The sequence below is a fragment of the Lagenorhynchus albirostris genome, chromosome 8, assembly GCF_949774975.1.
Source record: "Lagenorhynchus albirostris chromosome 8, mLagAlb1.1, whole genome shotgun sequence".
NCBI classification, from domain to species: Eukaryota; Metazoa; Chordata; class Mammalia; order Artiodactyla; family Delphinidae; genus Lagenorhynchus; species Lagenorhynchus albirostris.
Window position 1 is genome coordinate 81,494,833 of NC_083102.1, and position 21,312 is coordinate 81,516,144.

General features: G+C 33.3%; 1 protein-coding gene across 1 annotated transcript in view; it reads left to right on the forward strand.

Moving 5' to 3' along the window:
• HGF (hepatocyte growth factor) overlaps window positions 1-10,646 on the forward strand; it is an 83,515-nt gene extending 72,869 nt beyond the window's left edge. The window contains exons 15-19 of the mRNA XM_060156165.1: window positions 2,288-2,362; window positions 3,214-3,360; window positions 3,877-3,983; window positions 4,105-4,250; window positions 6,915-10,646. Coding sequence (XP_060012148.1) covers window positions 2,288-2,362; window positions 3,214-3,360; window positions 3,877-3,983; window positions 4,105-4,250; window positions 6,915-7,091 — 652 coding nt within the window. The 3' untranslated portion in view covers window positions 7,092-10,646. The remainder of the gene's footprint in view (window positions 1-2,287; window positions 2,363-3,213; window positions 3,361-3,876; window positions 3,984-4,104; window positions 4,251-6,914) is intronic.
• Window positions 10,647-21,312: the final 10,666 nt, after the last annotated feature.

Genomic DNA, 21,312 nt, shown 5'->3' on the forward strand with positions numbered 1-21,312 from the left:
GCATTGTCCCTGATATGGCACTTCAATTCTCGTAAAGCAAACGACAACTACACAGAGAACCTACCTATACCTTGATATCACCATATAGTTATACTTATGTTGTTAATTTCCCAATCTAGTATATTATGAGATTATTTTTTAACTTGTCTATGCACAATCATATCAAAAATTTTATATTTGTTTTTAATTTCTGACTTTTTAATTGTCATTCTAATGAAAAATAGCAATAATTTAAAATTCTAGGACATTTCATCATTAAGGAAAAGATTAACAATTTATACTGATAGTTGAACAGTCTTGAAATTATAATATTCAGTGTGGATAAAAAAATTCTTGACATGTCTATTTCTCAGTGTTGTAAGGATCAATGCCATGTTCTATGTAAAATTTTTCAAAATATACTATTATACAAAATTAAGATTAGTAATTATGTTGTAAGAATTAAATATTGAAAACAGGAGTTAGCTTAAAACCTGATCATACAACTTTCTATGTACTACACATATTGTACTGTATGGTAATCAGAATGTTAAAATATCTTTGTCTATATCTATCTGTATTGGAGCCTCATCATGCAACATATGCCAAAGTGCACCTGAATTCTAGCCACATTTTCCCTTGTTTTCAAGACACCCCATGTTTCTCTCTCCGAGCCTTTGTGCTGTGGTTCCCACTGTATGTTGTAGCTTTCTTCCTCTGTATTTTATGCCTGGAAAATCTTTCATTCTTTAAATACCAACTGTAATATCTCCTCTTTTTGGAAACCCTCCCTGTTCCTTTACCTCTAGCCTCCTAGAATAGAGGAAGAATATCCATTTTTTTTAACCATAACCAAATCACGGTGGCATTAAATTAGAATAGAGACAACTTGAAACTGAAGTGTTTTTTAAATAAGTCAATTCTTAACAAGCATGAAGTTTAAATACTTTGATATATATATGACTTTAGATACCAGGTAGAAGATGGCCTAAAGTTCTCTTTTAGTGTATCTTTCTTCCAAGGAGTAACTCATCAATTTTATAAATATTTATGTTGATAATTGTAGAGTAGCTGTCCTGGGTGTGTAGTACCGAAATAGATTTATGAAACTCACCAGAATATTAAAGCTGCTGTGCAATATGAAGACTTAATGAAGGCTGTAAAACTGGGGGGGGGGGTTATTTTCTTTATTATAGAAAATGTTCCAAGAATCTACATCTTTGAACTAATTAGAGGATCTTTGCAAATCTCATTACTCGAGAAAAAAAAAAGGCAAATACTTTTCAATTTATTCTTATTCAAAGGAGACTTCCTTTGGAAGTCACCATCCTTGGAGAAGCAGGTGAAACTGTTTTTCATCAGATCAGAGTAGTATAAACTTTTTTTAAAAAAGTACTTTTCCTTTTAAATGCAAGTTCTTAGTAACAACAGCTGTTTAGCTATTCTTCCAAAACTCACAGAGAGGAATAGAAATTCAAACTCGATATATATTCTTAACCTCCTGTGTGGTACAGGCCATAAATAACTGTGGTCTTAGTCTGGGAATCTTATTCTATTACCCTCTGAAGCACTGAACATCTGTACTCTTTGGAAATGTAAATTGTGAATAGTTGTACTTTTTTCCATGTGTCTGCCAAAAAATAATGGATTTACAGATTTTGGATACATCAAATAAATGTTCTAGTATTTATTATTCTCTACAAATATTTTATAATTTCCTAGATCTCTCTTGCAAAATTGTTTTGATTTTATAAATAAATGTTATATTGTTGGTCTTAAGCTGAACAAACAAATTACTCAAACTCAGTTATACTCTAAGTTAATATATCAGAACTACATAATGGTAATGAAAGAAGGGAATAGCACATAAATATTACATATGGTTACCACCAGATGGTTTTTAGGTTTTAAATAAAAACTCAAATTTGCAGTTTTCATAATCAAACACTGAATTTAAAATAGGTCTAATTATCCTATATTTGTAGCACATACTTTCTCACACAAGAATAGACACACACACACGTGAACATATGTGTTGGGAATGGATCTTCATGTGTAGTGACAGGGTTCCTCATACAAAAATAAAGTTGCTTTCATAAAATTGTAATCACATTATGAAAAAAGTTCTAATGCTATAATCATCAAATATCATCCTTCTGATAAAAGGATTACTCGTTTTATTCTAGTTGGGTTAATGTCTACATTTTTCTCTCAATGTGTTTAACAAATGGAGCCATAGGTTTTGCATTAATTGGCAGGCACCCTTTCTGCACAGAGGTTACTTGTTTCTCTTTCCTCTTTCTCTTAGAAATAAACATATCTGTGGAGGATCATTGATAAAGGAAAGTTGGATTCTTACTGCAAGGCAGTGTTTCCCTTCTCGGTAAAGTATTTCTGAAACCAATATTTGTTTTGAGCATTTAAAAATATGTATGGCTTCCATTTAGCTTTTAGGCTTAAGAATGTGTATTCAACAGAGATTCACCAGCATAGGGTGAACAAATTAATTTCTTTTTTTAGATTTAGCTTATAAAATTTACCTTGACTTAATTGATACTTACTTATGGGTACTACTTCTGTTCACCTCTTTCCACGATTGGCACTACTCTCATTTGAGGAAAAATTTTGCTAGAATTATGTTAATAATTTTTATCCCAACCTCCTTCTTGCACTGTATATTTCTAGATATTCTTTTTCTCAATTATCAACAAACTTCTCTCAATCCTCACTTCTTTCTTATGTAGAACAAGCCTCAGAATAATACTGAGAATAATTTTCAATGGAAATTAGCCTAAGGAAAAAATAAGGAGGTAGCATTTGTAAGCTTACTCCTTGATTCCCATTAAGGTCACATTGATTTTGTTAGTATAAATATTCAATCCCTATTAACAAACCAAACACACACATTTGAGATAAAAAGGAAAATTTGCAATAAATTATAACTCATGTAATGTGCTTTACCTGAGAATGTTTCATAAATGACCTACTCTCTAGCAAAAATAAGCAAGTTTTCAAAAAAAAAAAAGCCATTTAGAATTTCAGCAATTTAAAGGTTCTTCCTGCTTATATGTTCTTGTAGTATTCAGAATCTCCCATAACAAATGTGTTGCTCTTTATTATATTTTAAAGTTTAAATTTAGGTTATTTATCTGCCCTTATAAGCTAATATAACAATATATGTGATTAATATTACGTATTTTAAAGTTATTTTTTATATTTTAATTTTTTACTTAGAAACAAAGACTTGAAAGATTATGAAGCTTGGCTTGGAATTCATGATGTCCATGGAAGAGGAGATGAGAAACGCAAACAGGTTCTAAATGTTACCCAACTGGTATATGGGCCGGAAGGATCAGATCTGGTATTACTGAAGCTTGCTAGGTGAGTTCCTTTAGATAGTTTCATATTTTTAATATAGATTGGAATTGTTGAAGCTTTTTCTTCAACTATGTTCTTATTCTTTCTCTCTCATGTAGATGTATTATAAAAGCATATGTCACATGGGGGGTGTGTGTGTGTGTATGTGTGTGTGTGTATGTGTGTGTGTGTGTGTGTGTGTGTGTGTGTGTTCAGAGGCAGAGAGAGGGGCATTTTCAAATTTTTCAAAAGTGAATAAATGAAATTGGACCAACAGTATGATCAGCCTGCTCTAAAACCAAAGGTTAGTGAGCAATTATATGATAACTTTAACAGGTAAAATAATGATTAAAAAAATAGCAGTGACCATTTGTTCTTAAACATTTGTAAGTAAATATTCATTTCTCTACTACCTACTCCGAAGCACAATTGTTTATTCTCTCTAAATGAATCATATTAAACATTCACACTATATTTTAATATGTTAATTTTGTGTTGAATCCAATCAAGGTTACTTACCATTATATTTTGTCTTTTCAGGCCTGCTGTTCTGGATGATTTTGTTAGTACAATTGATTTACCTAATTATGGGTGCACAATTCCTGAAAAAACCACTTGCAGTGTTTATGGCTGGGGCTACACTGGATGTAAGCTATTTTTAGAAAGATAAGGCAATATCATATGTATTTTGTAAAAATATTTTGTATTTCTTTATTTTTCTCACCTTACCCTGCGCTCATTAACTGTACATATTTTGCGCCATTCTAGTGATCAACTCGGACGGTCTATTACGAGTAGCACATCTCTATATTATGGGGAATGAGAAATGCAGCCAATATCATCAAGGGAAGGTGACTCTGAATGAGTCTGAAATATGTGCTGGGGCTGAAAATATTGTATCAGGACCATGCGAGGTAAAAACAGATATTTTTATGTAAGGAGTATGTGATGGATAGCATAGTTTCTTGTGTTTATATTTTCTATTTTTCTCAAATGAGAATCATTATAAACCAACCTGTTCTAAGAGAGAGGAATTGAAAAAGATAACCCTTATTATCCTTGTACAATTTTTTAGCTAAACAGTGAAGCAATCCATGTTTCATTAGCAGCAAACTAAGATGACATTTGTCTCTCAAGAAACAAGAAAAGAATACAGCCAAAACTCTAAGAGAAAGCTGTTCAAATTAGAAGTATCCAATATGCAGTTTGATACAATAGCTTGCATTTTTCTAATGTTTTTCTAAATGTATCTGATCTTCCCAAATTCTAACTTAACTCTATTAATTTTAATAAGAGATACATGCCTGCTTTTAAACTTTTAAATATGTTTTTGGTTAAGCCAGTGTGTGTGTGTGTGTGTGTGTGTGTGTGTGTGTGTGTGTGTGTGTGTGTGTGTGTGTGTGTGTGTGTGTGTTTGTGTGTGTATGTGTGTGTGTGTTTAAACAAATTCTATTTAAAAAACCAAAAGGTCAAAGTTTATGATTTTAAGAGCTTGGACATTTTCATTTGTTAAGCAACTGTTCTTTCCACTTGGCAGTGTTCCTATCCCTGTTTCACATAGACAAGCTGTTAAACTGTTATTTTTGATGTTTTTCAGTTAAAGAATTTTAAAATTGCATTAAAATAATACGATTAAAAACTGATTATGTGTTTATAACCACTTTCAAATCTGGTGTTTTTTCCAGTAAATCAGTATCACTAAGGTTTTCATCACAAATGAAAATCTACTAGGAGAAAGAATTATTTATTTATCTGTTTGTTTACTTATTACTGAGTTCTGTAAACACCAAGTTTTGAGCTAGACCAGATCTTTGAGATATTTAGAAAGCTTGCACTTATCCCAGCCCTACTGCCATTACTACTTTGACATCTGCTCTTCAGGAATAGCCTATAATCTGGTTTGTCATCTATACATTCTTAGATTCCTAACTTTAGCACTGAAAAATTTATCACATAGTTATTTTTATCTATATAATCAATCAAATTGATTCAGCCACTTCTCAAAAATGCACTCATCCTCCAGGAATTTTTTTTTTTTGCATCACTGATATTTGAAACAGAGTAATATAATAATCAAACCAGGGAAATCTAGACACCTAAAAAAATCTCCTAAACATTTGTATAATAGCAATAGCATCACATTTAGTGAAAGTCCCTCAAAATCAATTCTCAAAATGAATTGATTTGAAGAGTTCATATCAGTAATCACTGGTGCATTAATTTAAAAACCAGATTAACAGGGCTTCCCTGGTGGCGCAGTGGTTGAGAGTCCGCCTGCCGATACAGGGGACACGGGTTCGTGCCCCAGTCCGGGAAGATCCCACATGCTGCGGAGCAGCTGGGCCCGTGAGCCATGGCCGCTGAGCCTGCGCGTCCGGAGCCTGTGCTCCGCAACGGGAGAGGCCACAACAGTGAGAGGCCCGCGTACCGCAAAAAAAAAAAAAAAAAAAAAAACCAGATTAACACCTGTGGCAGAGTTTATATGAAGTCTCTTTGAATAAACTATTTTCCTTAGTGTTTTATCTTCTATTTCACCCCCACCTTGATTTTCTCTGTCACAGAATGTTAATAGCTCTCTTCTTTCCACCTGTATTACAGAACTAAATTTTGCAGTAGTTTAGTTTTATCTCATCACATCAGTACTGGGGGAAAATTAAGATAGTCGGAAGCACTCTTCTGAATACAAAGATGCCAAAAATTAGTCACTGCAATCCTAGGAAGGCTACATGGCCCAAAAAAGTGATGCAGCATTTTTTAATGATTATATTTAACAATATGTATAAACATATATGTATATAAAAATATGCACACGAATCATTTTATCAATCTATTCATCTTTCATCTATCACCTATCTATATATGATGATACAACAGGATTACCATACAAGAAATGCCATGAAGTCACAGACTACCTTCCACAAAGGGGAAAAAAATATAAATATAACTATATTAACTACTAAGACTAAGTGGAGAAACATTCCTTCTTTCTGCCTGGGAAAGCAATTTCCACATAGTAAACAGAATTATTTTACCACCTACAAGTTTTTATTTAACTGTTAAAATCATTCTGGGGGCAGGATTGAGGGAAAGGAAAAAAATTAGAAATAAGAGAAAACTTAATGTGGGTTAATCCTTAAAACTGTATGATTACAGGTGAGTTTTTGATACGTGTATTTTTCTACATTTTCCAAATTTTCTATATTGAACATACTTTGACCATCAGAAGTAAGTCAAAATAAATATGAAATCTACCTTCTTAAAGAGCTATCAATGGTCACGTGTTAATTAGTCTGCATTCAACAAAGGCAAAAAACACTTTAAAACGTGAGTCATACTTAAATGATAACTACACATGATAGAACACTTTGAACTTTTGTACTTATCTCAGTCCAACAGAAAGACAACCAATGGCCTAGTACATCAATTTTATGTCTTCATATTTCAATGGAAGTTATTCTCTTGTTTTGCATATATGTATATTTGAGATATAAATCGATACAGGAAATGTTAATGAATTGTCAATTTTTATTTCTAAAATAATACTTTGTTGTTGTTATTGTTGCATGTCTTCTTCCTAGGGAGATTATGGTGGCCCACTGGTTTGTGAACAACATAAAATGAGAATGGTTCTTGGTGTCATCGTTCCTGGTCGTGGATGTGCCATTCCAAATCGTCCTGGTATTTTTGTCCGAGTGGCATATTATGCAAAATGGATACACAAAATTATATTAACGTATAAGGTACCACAGTTGTAGCTGATGTAACTGTGTCTGAAGCTTCCAATAATACAACTCTCCTTTACATGAAGATTTCAGAGAACATGGAATTAAAATGTAACTTAAAAAATCTCAAGACAACTACTTGAGTGTCATGTTTGTTAAGATACTCACTAATATTTATGGGTGTTTTCTGTTGTTTCGTTTGTCAGTGTTATTTTGTAAATGTTGAAGTGAATTAAGGTACATGCAAGTGTAGTAACATATCTCCTGAAGATACTTGAATGGATTAAAAAATGCAAAGGTATAACTGCTGGATGCTAAAGATATAATGGAAAAGATCAACTAATCTCTCTCGGCTGCTTTCCAAGGTTAGTTTCTCAATAATAAATAAGCCATAAGTTAAACATTATTTCAACCTCACAAAAACAATTTATATCTTGTGTCCTTAAATTGTAACTCTATATTAAATTATATTACCTTTAATATGCCATACATTATATTTCATTCATTTCTCCTCACCATGTATCCTGTAATACTGGTACATATACTCCTTTATAAACGCATATACCTATACACAAATGCCTGGGTACACATGTGCATGCACTACAGTTCAAATTGTAGTGTATCTAATATAGCCCCTAAATGTTCTGAAATTGTGTACTTATAGTTTTTCCTTAATAAAAATATAAAAAATTCTAAAGACCAGTAGAAATATTAAAGAAAGGTGCAAGATAGAAGTGACTAGATCATCCTCCATCCATAATCTGCAGATGACCTCTACTGGTTGGCACGTGAGGTGTGGTCATGACCTACGAAATTAAATAACACCTAACCTAGGTTCTTACATATATTTATTATCCAAGTTATTTTATGTAGTTTCTAATTCTTAAAGAGAAGAGGCTAATATGTGTAGTAGTATTATTTCTTTCCTTCAAATTTAGGGACAATTATTTATGCAAGATGTTTTTAGATCTTTTTTCCTAAAGTATTTAAAAAATTCTGAGATGACTAATTGAAGTTTAAAAGTGTTTTGGTCTTTAAAATGTATGTAAATATGTTAACTCTAAGACTTGCTGCTGTGATTGGCTTCTATCTCACCTTCTTTAAATTAAAAACAATATTTAAGAGGAAAATTTCCATGTCTCCAAAATTTGTAAACAGCTTTTCATCAAATTATGCATTAAAATATATATTGAAGAAAGAAGTCAGAACACTTTTCTCTACCTGGAAGTCTTTTAGCCTAATAAAACTTTAGTCAAGTAAAGGAAAAAAAATGTAAAAGGAAAGGAGAGGAACTAGCTTGTCTAAACTCTGTATTCAGTTATTTTTTAAAGTACAGTTAAATCTGCTGAATGAGATATTTTATCAAAAATATCTTCATTTTATCTTTATTTTACATAGATCTTTCCTAATGCATGGGAAATATTCAGATTTTGTATTCTGTATGATAACAACCAAATCATACTTATTGTTGTATTAGTCATGATTAGCTAAAGATCATGTATTTGCCAAGAAATGAAATAACAAAGAGTAATAGGATAGATCTGAATTTTCACAAAATATTCCTGTATAAAAGTCCTCTAAAAATAATTATTTGAATATTTTGAATCTAGTATTTCCATTTCTCTAATTTGTTTCTTTTGGATGGTCTCAATTAAGGCCAGGGATTCAAATGATGCTCTAAATTCTCCCTAAGACAATGTTCAATCTTGAGTAAAACGGTTTTAACTTTACTCAAGAGCTTAGTCCACAGAGTATAGGGCAGCAAATCCAGAAATGTTTTTCCAAATTGTGCCATTTTATTTATTTATTCTCTGTCATAAGATACGTGCTGGTATCAAGAAACAGTGAAAGCTGAAAACAGTGAAAGAGAGATCCAACAAGTTGCTAGTCCATACCAGCTTACCTGATTGTATTTCTCTCTCCCTTGTGTACTATACCATTATAATCAACATACAGAAATTTCAAAGGCATATTGTCTAAATATTAAAGTATTTTTCAGTTTCTTCTTGCTAAATGGCAAAATTTTATTGTCACATATTAATGATATTTGTAAAACATTTACTGAATTGTAATTCTTTCAAATACTCACATTTTAAAATATTTCTTTTATGTCTTTTCCTCTAAATTTCCACAGAGAGATAGGGATGACCTAGATACAAAATGAAGCTAACTTTATAGACATTTTGAACTCAGTGTTTTCCATTTTATTAAAGGGTAAAAACAAGACCACCAATAAACCATCAGACGTGTAAAATGCAGTTCTTTCTTTGAGAGTTTCCTTTTAATAGGAGGAGATTGATGGAATTGATAATAAAAGCAAGATGAACAAGACCCATGTTATTTTAGGTGGTACAACAGGGAATAATCATGTCATTTTTCTCTGGTGAAAGATACTATTTCCTGGGCATTCTTTTCTTAATAAACTACAAAAAAAAAATATAAATAATCCAATTTATCTAAAAATCCATTTCGAGTCACGGAAAAAAGATCTTTCAAATTAGAAGTTTTCAATGTTATTTTTATTTTGGCTGTTTGAATAATGGTTATATGCTATTATAATTGTGGACATTTTCTTATGTCTACCAGGAATAGTAATGTAAAATTAAAATATTTGTCATAATGCCTCTGCCGTGCAGAAGGGATGATAATCCTTTTGTATACTTCTTTAATTTTATTGTAAAATGTGTAATGACTTTTACCTATCTGCTGTGGGCAGGTCCTCAGTACAATGGTTTATATTGAGTCAATCTCTAGTATTAACAGGCTCTTGCTTGCTATCTAAGTGTTTCAAACTATGGGAAATGTGAGACACTGGAAGGCAAGAAAAATAACAATAATGACATGTGATAGCAAAATTGTATTTCACTTATTCCTGTGAATATTTCTTGTTGGTACCAATGGTACTGTACAAAGTGAATGTTATAGCCACAATATTCTCTTGAAAAAAACACTGTCAAGAAATAAGAAATTGCTGTCAGGAATTTTCTTGTTGTTTCTAAACATTTTTTAAAAAGAAATAATGGTTTTGCAATATAGGGATCATGAGGTAAAGAATTTTAGTAAACTCTCATACTAAAAAACTTTTAAATTGACTTGGTCCAAAAAAGAACTACTTTCAATCAATTATATCCCATATTTATAGACAAACTCATTTGAGAAATAAAGTTATTTTAAATGAGATATAGTCTTTATGTGAATAAATAACTTCTCACAATAAAATCCAATAAGAATTTATCTTTCAACGTTCAACTGAATTTTCAGCTAAGAATTTACTAATACAAAAAAAGATGTTAAAATTCTCTGGACCCTGTAAATCTTGACAGTGTAATTTTAAGTAGGTTCATGTCCATTTGCACAGAAAGTTTCTGTCTTTAGGAAACTGAAAATGGAATACTGTGGATGTTATGACTGTCTTGTGTGTAAATAGGAAATAGATAATCTGCCTATTGAGTGGTATAGCTGGACGCTTACCCAAAAGGGGAACACTGTGGTTATGACGTGTATATACATTTTCTGTAGTTAATAAAGTTGTTATTTTTATAACCATGATTATTTTATTATTAATAATAATAAAATATTTTATCAAAATGCTCTTTTTCTTATTTTAGTTATATACATGGATATATTTGAATCTGCTCTAGCGCCTAACGCAGAAAACAACAATGATCTCATTGACAGAAATAACATATACTTTGTTGCAAGAAATGTCATGTAACCTGTCTATAGAACTAAGACAAAAAAATATTATTCTATTCCAACTTGTATCTATGGTAATATCAGTGGTCTTCAGTAAACTATTAATCTCTATGCACTTCAGTTTCTCCCATTGCAAAATATAATTATTCATTCTTCATATTTGCTAGAGTGGTGCTATGATATAATTTGCTTATAATATATATATATATATAGTGTAATCATGAATGATCATCTGAATTTCTTTACCATATCACTATATATTACAAAGGGAATTATAATTCAATTAATCAATTTGGAATATATCTTCAAAATATGCATTAAATTCAGAATAAATATGAATCAAATTCACTCATTTCATTCAAATTGGAAGCAAAATTGGAAGAACTAATTATAAACTGATCTAAACAAAAAGAATTCTGTAACACCATTGCCTATTTCAAGTTATATTATACTGCCTCTCCCTCCAAAAGGTTGCTTGGGCTTCCCTGGTGGCGCAGTGGTTGAAAGTCCGCCTGCCGATACAGGGGACAGGGTTCGTGCCCCGGTCCGGGAAGATCCCACAGGCCGCGGAGCGGCTAGGCCCGTGTGCCATGGCCAGTGAGGCTGTGCGTCCGGAGCCTGTGCTCCCGCAACGGGAGAGGCCACAACAGTGAGAGGCCCGCGTACCGCAAAAGAAAAAAAAAAACAAAACGTTGCTCTACTAATTTTTCTGGCATAGATACTTATCTCAAGTGATGATTAATGTATCTAATTCTAGAGCCCATTATAAAATACTTAATCTTCTTGATGATTATGGTCCAAGCAGAGTATATGTACTCAATCTTTTTTGGTGTCAGTAAGAATATTTCAAATGTATATCCTGTTTGACTTTTCTAAATTTTGATTTTTTTACACTCTTTTCTAAAACTCCATTCTATCCTAAACCTATACTGTGCTATTTCCCCCATGATCCCTTACCCACCCCCACTAACCCAGCAACAACATTAATTTTTTCTCTTTATTTATGACTGTTTCTGTTTTATTATGATTGCTCATTTATCTTTTTTTTTAGAGTCAACGTATAAGTGAAATCATACAGCATTTGTCTTTCTCTATCTGACTTTCTCTATCAGATAGATACCCTGGATACCCTCAGGGTCTATCCATGTTGTTGCAAAAGGAAAGATTTCATTCCTTTTTTTACAGCTGAGTAATATTCCATGGTATATATATATTTACGATTTCTTCTTTATCCATTCATCTATCCATGGGCACTTAGGTGGCTTCCATATCTTGTCTATTGTGAATAATGCTATAATGAACATAGGGGTGCATATTTTTTTGAATTAATGTTTTCATTTTATTTGGATATATACCCAGGAGTGGAATTGCTGGATTGTATGTTAATTCTGTTTTTAATATTTTGAGGAACCTCCACACTGTTTTCCATGATGGCTGTAAAAACTTACATTCCCACCAACGGTGCATGGGTGTTCCCTTTTATTCACATTCTTGGCAAGTCTTGTTATATATAATCATTTTGAAAATGGACATTTTGACAGGTGTGAGGTGCTATCTCAATGTAGTTTTGATTTGCATTTTCCTGATGATTAGTGATATTGAGCATCTTTTCATGTGCCTGTTGGACGTCTTCTTTGGAAAAATGTCTATTCAGGTCCTCTGCCATTTTTTAATCAGGTTGTTTGTTTTTCTGATGTTGAGTTGAATGAGTTCTCTATATAGTTTGGATTTTAACCCCTTATCAGATACATCATTTCCAAATATCTTCTCCTATTCAGTTGGCCTTTTCATTTTGTTGATCGTTTACTTCACTGTGCCAAAGCCTTTTAGTTTGATGGAGTACCGTTTGTTTATTTTTGCTTCTGTTTCCCTTGAGGACATATCAAAAAATATTGCTAAGATCCATGTGAAAGACACACTGTCTATGTTTTCTTCTAGAAGTTTTATGGTTTCAGGCCTATGTTTAAGTCTTTAATCCATTTTCAGTTTATTTTTGTACATGATGTGAGAAAGTAGTCCAGTTTGATTCTTTGGCATATCGCTGTCCAGTTTATCCAACACCATTTATTGAAGGGGCTGTTCTTGCTTCCTTTGTCATTGATTAATTGACCATATAAGCGTGGGTTCATTTCTGGGGTCTCTGTTCTGAACCATTGGTCTATGTGTCTTTTTTTGTGCCAGTACCATACTCTTTTGATTACCATTACTTTGTAGTATAGTTTGAAATCATGCAGGACTGTACCCCCAGCTTTGTTTTACTTTCTCAAGATTGTTTTGGCTATTTGGGGTCTTTTGTATTTCCATACAATTTTAGAATTATTTGTTAATTTTATATCCTGCAACTGTACTAAATTCATTTATTAGTTCAGATAGCTTTTTACTGGTGTCTAAGGGTTTTCGATATCTAGTATCATGTCATCGGCAAATAGTGACAGTTTTACTTCTTTCTGTCCAGTTTGGTTTCCTTTTACTTCTTTTCTTCTCTGATTGCTGTGGCTAGGACTTCCAATACTATGTTGAATAAAAGTGGCAGAAGTGGGCACCCTTGTTTTGTTCCTAATCTTAGAAAAAATGTTTTCAGTTTTTCACCATTGAGTGTGATGTTGGCTGTAGGTTTGTCATATATGGCCTTTATCATGTTGAGGTATTTCCCTCTACCCATTTCGTTAAGAGTTTTTATCATAAATAAATGTTGAATTTTGGCAAAGCTTTTTCTTCATCTATTGAGATGATCATATGATTTTTATTCTTTAGTTTGTTAATGTGGTATGTCACGTTGACCAATTTGTGGATATTGAATCATCCTTCTATCTCTGTGATAAATCTCACTTGATCATGGTATATAATCCTTTTAGTATAGTGTTGAACTCAATTTGCTAATATTTTGTTGAGGATTTTTGCATCTATGTTGATCAGTGATATTGGCCTGTATTTTTTTTTTCTTCATGGTGTCTTTGGTTTTGGTATCAGAGTGGTGCTGGTCATAGAATGATTTCAGAAGTGTTCCTTCCTCTTCAATTTTTGGGAATAGTTTAAGGAGGATAAGTATTAATTGTTTAACTGTTTGGTAGACTTCACCTGTGAAGCCATCTGGTCCTGGACTTTTTTTGTTGGGGATTTGTTTTTTATTACTGATTCAAAGCCATTACTGGTAATTGGTCTGTTCATATTTTCTATTTCTTCTGATTCACTTTTAGGAGATTGTCTGTTTCTAGGAATTTATCCATCTTTTCGAGGTTGTCCATTTTATTGGCATATAATTGTTTGTAGTAATCTCTTATGATCTTTTGCATTTCTGTGATGTTGATGGTAACTTTCCTTTTTTCATTTCTGACTTTATTGTTTTGTGTCCTCTCTCTGTTTTTCTTGATGAGTGTGGCTAAAAGTTTATCTGTTTTATTTAACTTTTCAAAGAACCAGCTCTTAGCTTCATTGATCTTTTCTATTGTTTTTAAAGTCTCTATTTCAGTTATTTCTGCTCTATTCTTCAGGATTTCTTTCCTTCTACTAACTTTGGGTTTTGTTTCTTCTTTTTCTAGTTGCTTTAGGTGTAAGGTTAGGTTGCTTATTTGAGATTTTTCTTGTTTTCTGAGGTAGGCTTGTATCACTATAAACTTCCCCCTTAGAGTTGCTTTTGCTGTGTCTCACAGGTTTTGGATTGTTGTATTTTTGTTTTCATTTTCTCCAGGTATTTTTTAATTTCTTCTTTGATTTCTTTAGTGACCCATTGGTTATGTAGTAGCATATTGTTTAGCGTCCACATGTTTTTGTGGACGCTAAACTATATTCATTATTTTCATCTTTCTAGTTTTGGTCTTTTCTTTTTCCCTTAGGGAAATTCCTTTAACATTGTGGTAAAGTCAGTGCTGCTGAATTCTTTTAGCATTTTATTGTCTGTAATCCTCTTTATTTCTCCTTCAAATCTGAATGATAGCTTTGCAGGTACAGTATTCTTGGTTTTAGGTTTTTCCTTTCATCATTTTATATGTATATTGTTGCTCTCTTCTGGCTTGAAAAATTTCTGCATAAAGTCAGCTGACGTATTCTGCTTTGCTTTTAATGTGCAGTCACCTCCACTCAGTTTAAGCTCCTTGGAGACATCAGCAATGTCTTTTTTTTTTTTTTAAACATCTATATTGGAGTATAACTGCTTTGCAATGGTGTGTTAGTTTCTGCTTTATAACAAAGTGAATCAGCTATACATACACATATATCCCCATATCTTCTCTCTCTTGTGTCTCCCTCCCACCCTCCCTATCCCACCCCTCTAGGTGGTCACAAAGCACTGAGCTGATCTCCCTGTGCTGTGCGGCTGCTTCCCACTAGCAATCTATTTTACGTTTGGTAGTATATATAAGTCCATGTCACTCTCTCACTTTGTCCCAGCTTACCCTTCCCTCTCACTGTGTCCTCAAGTCCATTCTCTACATCTGTGTCTTTATTCCTGTCCTGCCCCTAGGTTCTTCAGAACAATTTTTTTTGTTTGTTTTTAGATTCCATATATATGTGTTAGCATACAGTATGTGTTTTTCTCTTTCTGACTTACTTCACTCTATATGACAGACTGTAGGTCCACCAACCTCACTACAAATAACTCAGTTTCATTTCTTTTTATGTCTGAGTAATATTGCATTGTATATATGTGCCACATCTTCTTTATCCATTCATCTGTCGATGTACACTTAGGTATCAGCAATGTCTTGTTATTAATATTTGTATATTCGTTATTTTGCACAGTGCTTACACATAATACCCAATATATATTTTATAATTATTAATATTCTATAATCCATCCTCTTTTTGAGGGCTTATCATTATTATCCAGAGATTTTGTAGTGTTTGTAAAAATTGTGCAACTCTCACTGAAGGTTAAGAAATTGGGGTTTTATATTTAACTGCATTATTTAGATTTGAATTAGTAAGTGGGACTATTTAAAAATAGTTTATTGTACTTCACACACTAGAACATACAGCTGGAAAAGAGAGGAATTATTAACTTTAAGAGTTTTTACATTTATATTTGTAAATGTAGTTATTAAAATAAAAATGGAAAACTAGATTTTAGTTTGCCAACGGATACAGGTATTTACTTCATACAACCTAATATAATGTTGATTATGTTGGTGAATATTTTACTGTCTGATTTTCGTTTATGAAGCCTTGATGTCATAACTTTTAGGGGAAAAGGATTATGTCAATTACTGCAAAAAAATTCTGATTCAACAACAGTCCACTCAATACTTACGTGCAAATATGCCATCTGCTGTGCATTGAGAAATTTCACAGTATTGTTACTTAATTAGCAAAGGATTTTCATTTGATGAGCTTTCTTAATCGAGACAAATCTACTCAGGTAATATGTTACAATAAAATGAAATGGAGAAAAAGCAGATAAGTATTTTTGTGTTTCTTTTCCATATATTTTTAGCACTTTATAAGATATTGTCTACTTTTCAGATATCTTATTTTTTAGGTGACTAAAATCCAAATACAATGACAGTATGGAATATAAGACTATACCCTAAAACTTTATTTTCTATAAAAGAATAATAATAAAATATCTAAAAAGTAGAAATTTGACACCATGGATAAAAGTTAATTAGGTCTCTTTAAAGTAGAGAAGAGAAGGTGCACATAGGATTTAACAGCTTTCTTTGGCTGTTCAGAGTCATTCTGAGAGGAAATAAATGCTTAGATTTTTCTGATTAAGAAAGTAAGAATTTGGGAAAAATCAGATTGATATTTCTGTCAGACAGTTTAAGTATCAGGTAGAACTCCCTAGTTCTGAAGACTATAGAATACAAAAATGAATAAGAAAACTGAGAACCTCTTAACTATGGACGTTTCTTAAAATAGGGAATATTTCATCATTGACTTGGGTAAGCTTTACCCAAACTGGTCTGTCATGGACCACCACTCTGCAGGACACTAAAAGCTGTGCTGAGAACAAAGTGTTTGGGGCTTGAACAAGTTTTAGAGATGCTGGGATGCGTTTTTTTTTTTTTTAACATCTTTAGTGGAGTATAATTGCTTTACAATGGCATGTTAGTTTCTGCTGTATCACAAAGTGAGTCAGCTATACATATACATATATCCCCATATCTCTTCCCTCTTGCGTCTCCCTCCCACCTTCCCTATCCCACCCCTCTAGGTGGACACAAAGCACTGAGCTGATCTCCCTGTGCTATGTGGCCGCTTCCCACTAGCTATCTATTTTACATTTGGTAGTATATATATGTCCATGCCACTCTCTCACTTTGTCCCAGCTTACCCTTCCCCCTCCCCGTGTCCTCAAGTCCATTCTCTATGTCTGCGTCTTTGTTCCTGTCCTGCCCCTAGGTTCTTCAGAACCATTTTTTTTTTTTTTAGATTCCATATATGTGTTAGCATACGGTATTTGTTTTTCATCTAAAGCATTATTCTTTACTATCCCCTTTCCTTCTTAGTCACAATCATTTGTATTGCCTAAATCCACTTGTAAAAACTAAATATAATGAGTCAACCTAAACTTAACAAACACAGAGTATGAGTATAGATTGTCTACATTCACAGTCAATGTCCCATTTTTATTCTCTCATCTTCTCTATTCCTTTTTCACTTGCTGCCTCCCTCGATTGTATCTTACCTGTGACCCAACAGGGAAAAACAAAATTCTCAATATATTAATGTTACTCTGTAAAATATTACAACCCCCTTCTCACCTTCAAGGGCTTTAGCATCTTCTCCTCTGCCATAACATACAAGTGAACTTGGCTGGACCTTCAGCAAAACTGCACAACAGGAAAGAACTGAGGTATCAAATGGAGGCACAAAGGCAAAAGTTCAACTGTCCCCTTGACATCACTACTTGGATGTGCTCTCACCATCTGAACTGAATGCATCCAAAACTAAACACTACTCCCTCTTTTCCCCTCAATCTTCTTTTCAATAAAAGGCACATCAGTCTGGTTTGCACAAACTACAGTCCAGAAAGACACTTTTTACCTATTGGTCTACAAATGTCTATATGAACTGTCCTTGACTGTTTAACTCATCCATTACCTCTTTTCCTTTTGTCCACTGTATTTCAGCTATATCAGACTCTTTCCATTATGGGAGTAGGCTAAACTCTTTACTTCCTCAAAGCCTATGCATCTGCTATTCTTTCTGCCTGGGATTACCCCCCACCCACCAGTTTTTGCCTGACTAATGCCAGCTTCATCCTTCAGCTTAAATGTCACAAATTATCCCCCCCCACTCCTGACCAAGTTACACATCTTAAAGTATGATGCACTTCTATTTCAGAACACTTATCTCAGTTAATTAAATTGTTATTTGCATAGTCTCTCCTACTAGATTGTAAGCTCCATGAGAACATGGGCTAGATTTAAATTCTTCACACGTTTACCTTCAGTACCAGCTAAGTACTACATAATAAACATTTTTTAAGTCAATGTATCAGTAATTATCTGCTTGCAGGATATTTTATTTTTCATTCAACTCCAAAATACAATCTCTTTATAATTTCTAAATTTTGTTTGCTGTTAAAATAGTAACATCTCCAAATTGCTTCAGTTGTAGTGTTGGGGAGGTTGTTTCTACTGGCCTCTGTCATACACTTCTGTTTCATGTCAGCACATATTTATTGATCACCTACTACGATAGGGCTAGGTGCTGGGAATACAATAGTGAATAAATAAAACTTGGTCTCTACCTTGATTCTAAATACAGGCACGTCTGGGAGATAAGCATAAAACAAGAACCTGAAAGTGTTAACTGAGAAGTGTGAATAACTTCTGGAGCATATGGTAAGATTTCACTGAGCTTTTTGCTCATCTTCCTCTATACTGTTGTAGCTTTAAATCCTGCTAATTTGAATATTAGCTTTTTCTATTTTATGAACATTTCCATCATTGCATTACTAATTATTATTTTTTTGATGCAAAACTTCAGAAGAATTTTATTGGATTTATAATTGTACTCATTGAGCATAGGGGTGATATTGCAAATTTTATTCTTTTTTTGGGGGGCTGCGTTGGGTCTTCGTTGCTATGCATGGGCTTTCTCTAGTTGCAGTGAGCGGGGGCTACTCTTTGTTGTTGTATGTGGGCTTCTCATTGCAGTGGCTTCTCTTGCATTACTAATTATTTAACTAAATTTACAGTTCCTTTTCTTTCATCTTTCCCCTTTTTATTCAGTTTTCCAGGTTCCTAATCTTTTAAATTCTGCCCCCTTTTCCTTACATTCCTTACTCTTATGACACTTTTGGTAGACTCAGAGAGGTTTATGCATTTATTATCAAGGAAATAAAGTAAGTTCTCAAAGGGAGAGAACACTAACAATATTAAGAGATGAAATTATAAAGGTTTCTTTTGCTAGTGCAAGATTGATAAATGTTTTATCATGATAAGTGTTTAATTATATTTGAAGATGATCTAATAAAAATAAATAATGTTTATTCTGTGCTTTCTATTTGCCAGACTCTGTTTTATCTCATTTAATCATCATTACAAAGTTATATAGGCAGGTTTTATATTCATTTTAGAGAAAAGGAAGTGTTCAAGTAACCTGTAATAAGAAGATACTTATGGGCAGATTTTCAATATTAATTCTGCTTGACTCTTTCACTCTAGCCTGTCTAATGTGTATTTAATTTAATTATTTTCCAGCAAAGGAGGGCAAAGGGGGAAACTCTTATTTAAACAAGAAAACGCTGCCATCATCTGGGAACTATATGAGCAAAAAGCTATTCAGGGGTCAAATTGCTTTTCAAGCAGGCCTTGCCCAAATCTCTGTGAGGCATCAGCTAAAGGAGCATGGCCTCCTCACCTTCAAATATGAATGGCTAAAATATGAGTTGCTTGTAATGCTAATTACGATGGAGCTGAAGGTCAGTGGGGTAAGGAGCTAGTTCAGCAGGGGAGGTTTCTTTATCTTTGATGGGGGAGGTGGATATAGCTATTGACAAAAAAAGTACAACAGCCTTGTGAGATATAAATAGAAGGAACCATAGAGAAACAGGTAGTGGTAAGAATTCAAAGGGGCCCCAATGGGGAAAAAGAACTCAGAATTTATTTTGAAACAAAGAAAAGTAGTAATGGTGCTTGTCCTTTACTGCAGATACCAGAGGGTGTTATATGAAAGAGGGAAAAACCGTCAAAGGAAATTATAATCTTTTACAAAGGGCCACTGCGGTCCTGGGAAAAACTTGATTTAATATATATTTTTTGCATTATACTCCATGAAACCATAGACTTTGATAGCTGCAAAGGCTGTCAATTTACAGAGAAAAAAAAGAGAAAAGTGTAATTACTTATCTAGGGTCACACATCTAGAGGTAGAGCCTATCCCAGAAACAAAATCTACTCGTTTTTAAAATTCAAAACCTTGGTTTTATTATTTACGTATTTTGAACTGAGGTCATAAAATACGTAATACTGAAATTTAGTCAATACCTCAAAAGAATTACAGTACTTAAAAAGAATTTTAAAAGAAAGGTTAACAAAAACTTAAAATACTGCCCAAGTAAAAGTGACGTCCAATTTACTTTACAGCCTAAAGGGATCTGGCCTAATTCCTGGCAGAGAGGGCCATCCCAGGTAGAGATCTAGAAAACTCCACCACAAGGAGTAAGCCAAGGTGGATGTCATCTGGCTTCCTTCCCTAGCTCAGTTTGTGATCTGACCCGTTCTCTGACTGGGAAGAAACCTTCTAAGGATAAGCTGGGGGATTATTTTTTTGGCAAAAATGGAACTGAAATGCAGAAGCAGCAAAAACACATGCTAACAAGCAGTAGCATAAAATGAAATGATGTGCACAGGACTGTCCTTTCCAACCCCTGGGGAAATAAACCTACTGGGCTAACCAATTCAGAAACTGATAAGAGTTCCTCACCCAGAGATTTTACTTTTTAAAGCAGTTTTTAAAAGATTGGCTTTATTTGCAGATTAGAATTGCTTTCAGTTCCTCCTCTAGGGTCAGGGCTGTTCTGTGGTTGTGCAACCTGATAAGGAGATGAGTTTGAAACTCTAGCTCTAAACTTCCCAAATACAAAGTTATACATTGGGATTAAAGGTTTATTAAAATAGTACTTATAATTCCCAATATTATACACATGATTTATATATTCCTCAGCTACCTTAATTCACCAGTTTGAATTTTCAAACTCTGCCTCTATGTACCTCATGAGCATTCTCAGGACATTCACGTCTAAAAACATAACAAAGGCCTACTTTAGTGTAGTGATCTTGCCTCGGAAACGTGCAGTCTCTGCATCATGTAATAGTCCTGTTGGGGGAAGAGGTAGGGTTGGCAAATGTGGCCTCTGGATCATTTCAAGTTTTATCACTTCAGCATATGGTCAATGATGTCGAGTTGGATAAGCTTGAGTTTTGTGGAGTTTTTTTGGCAATAGTAATGACAAACTGAAAAATGTTTTTATTAACCTCACAATAATGTGCCACACATTTTAGTCAACTGAATTTTTTTGGATTTTTCTTACAGTGCTATGCACTGTAATGCATAGCATTACATTTTTTTTCTGCAAATAAAAGAAACTATCGATAAAATGACTTACAAA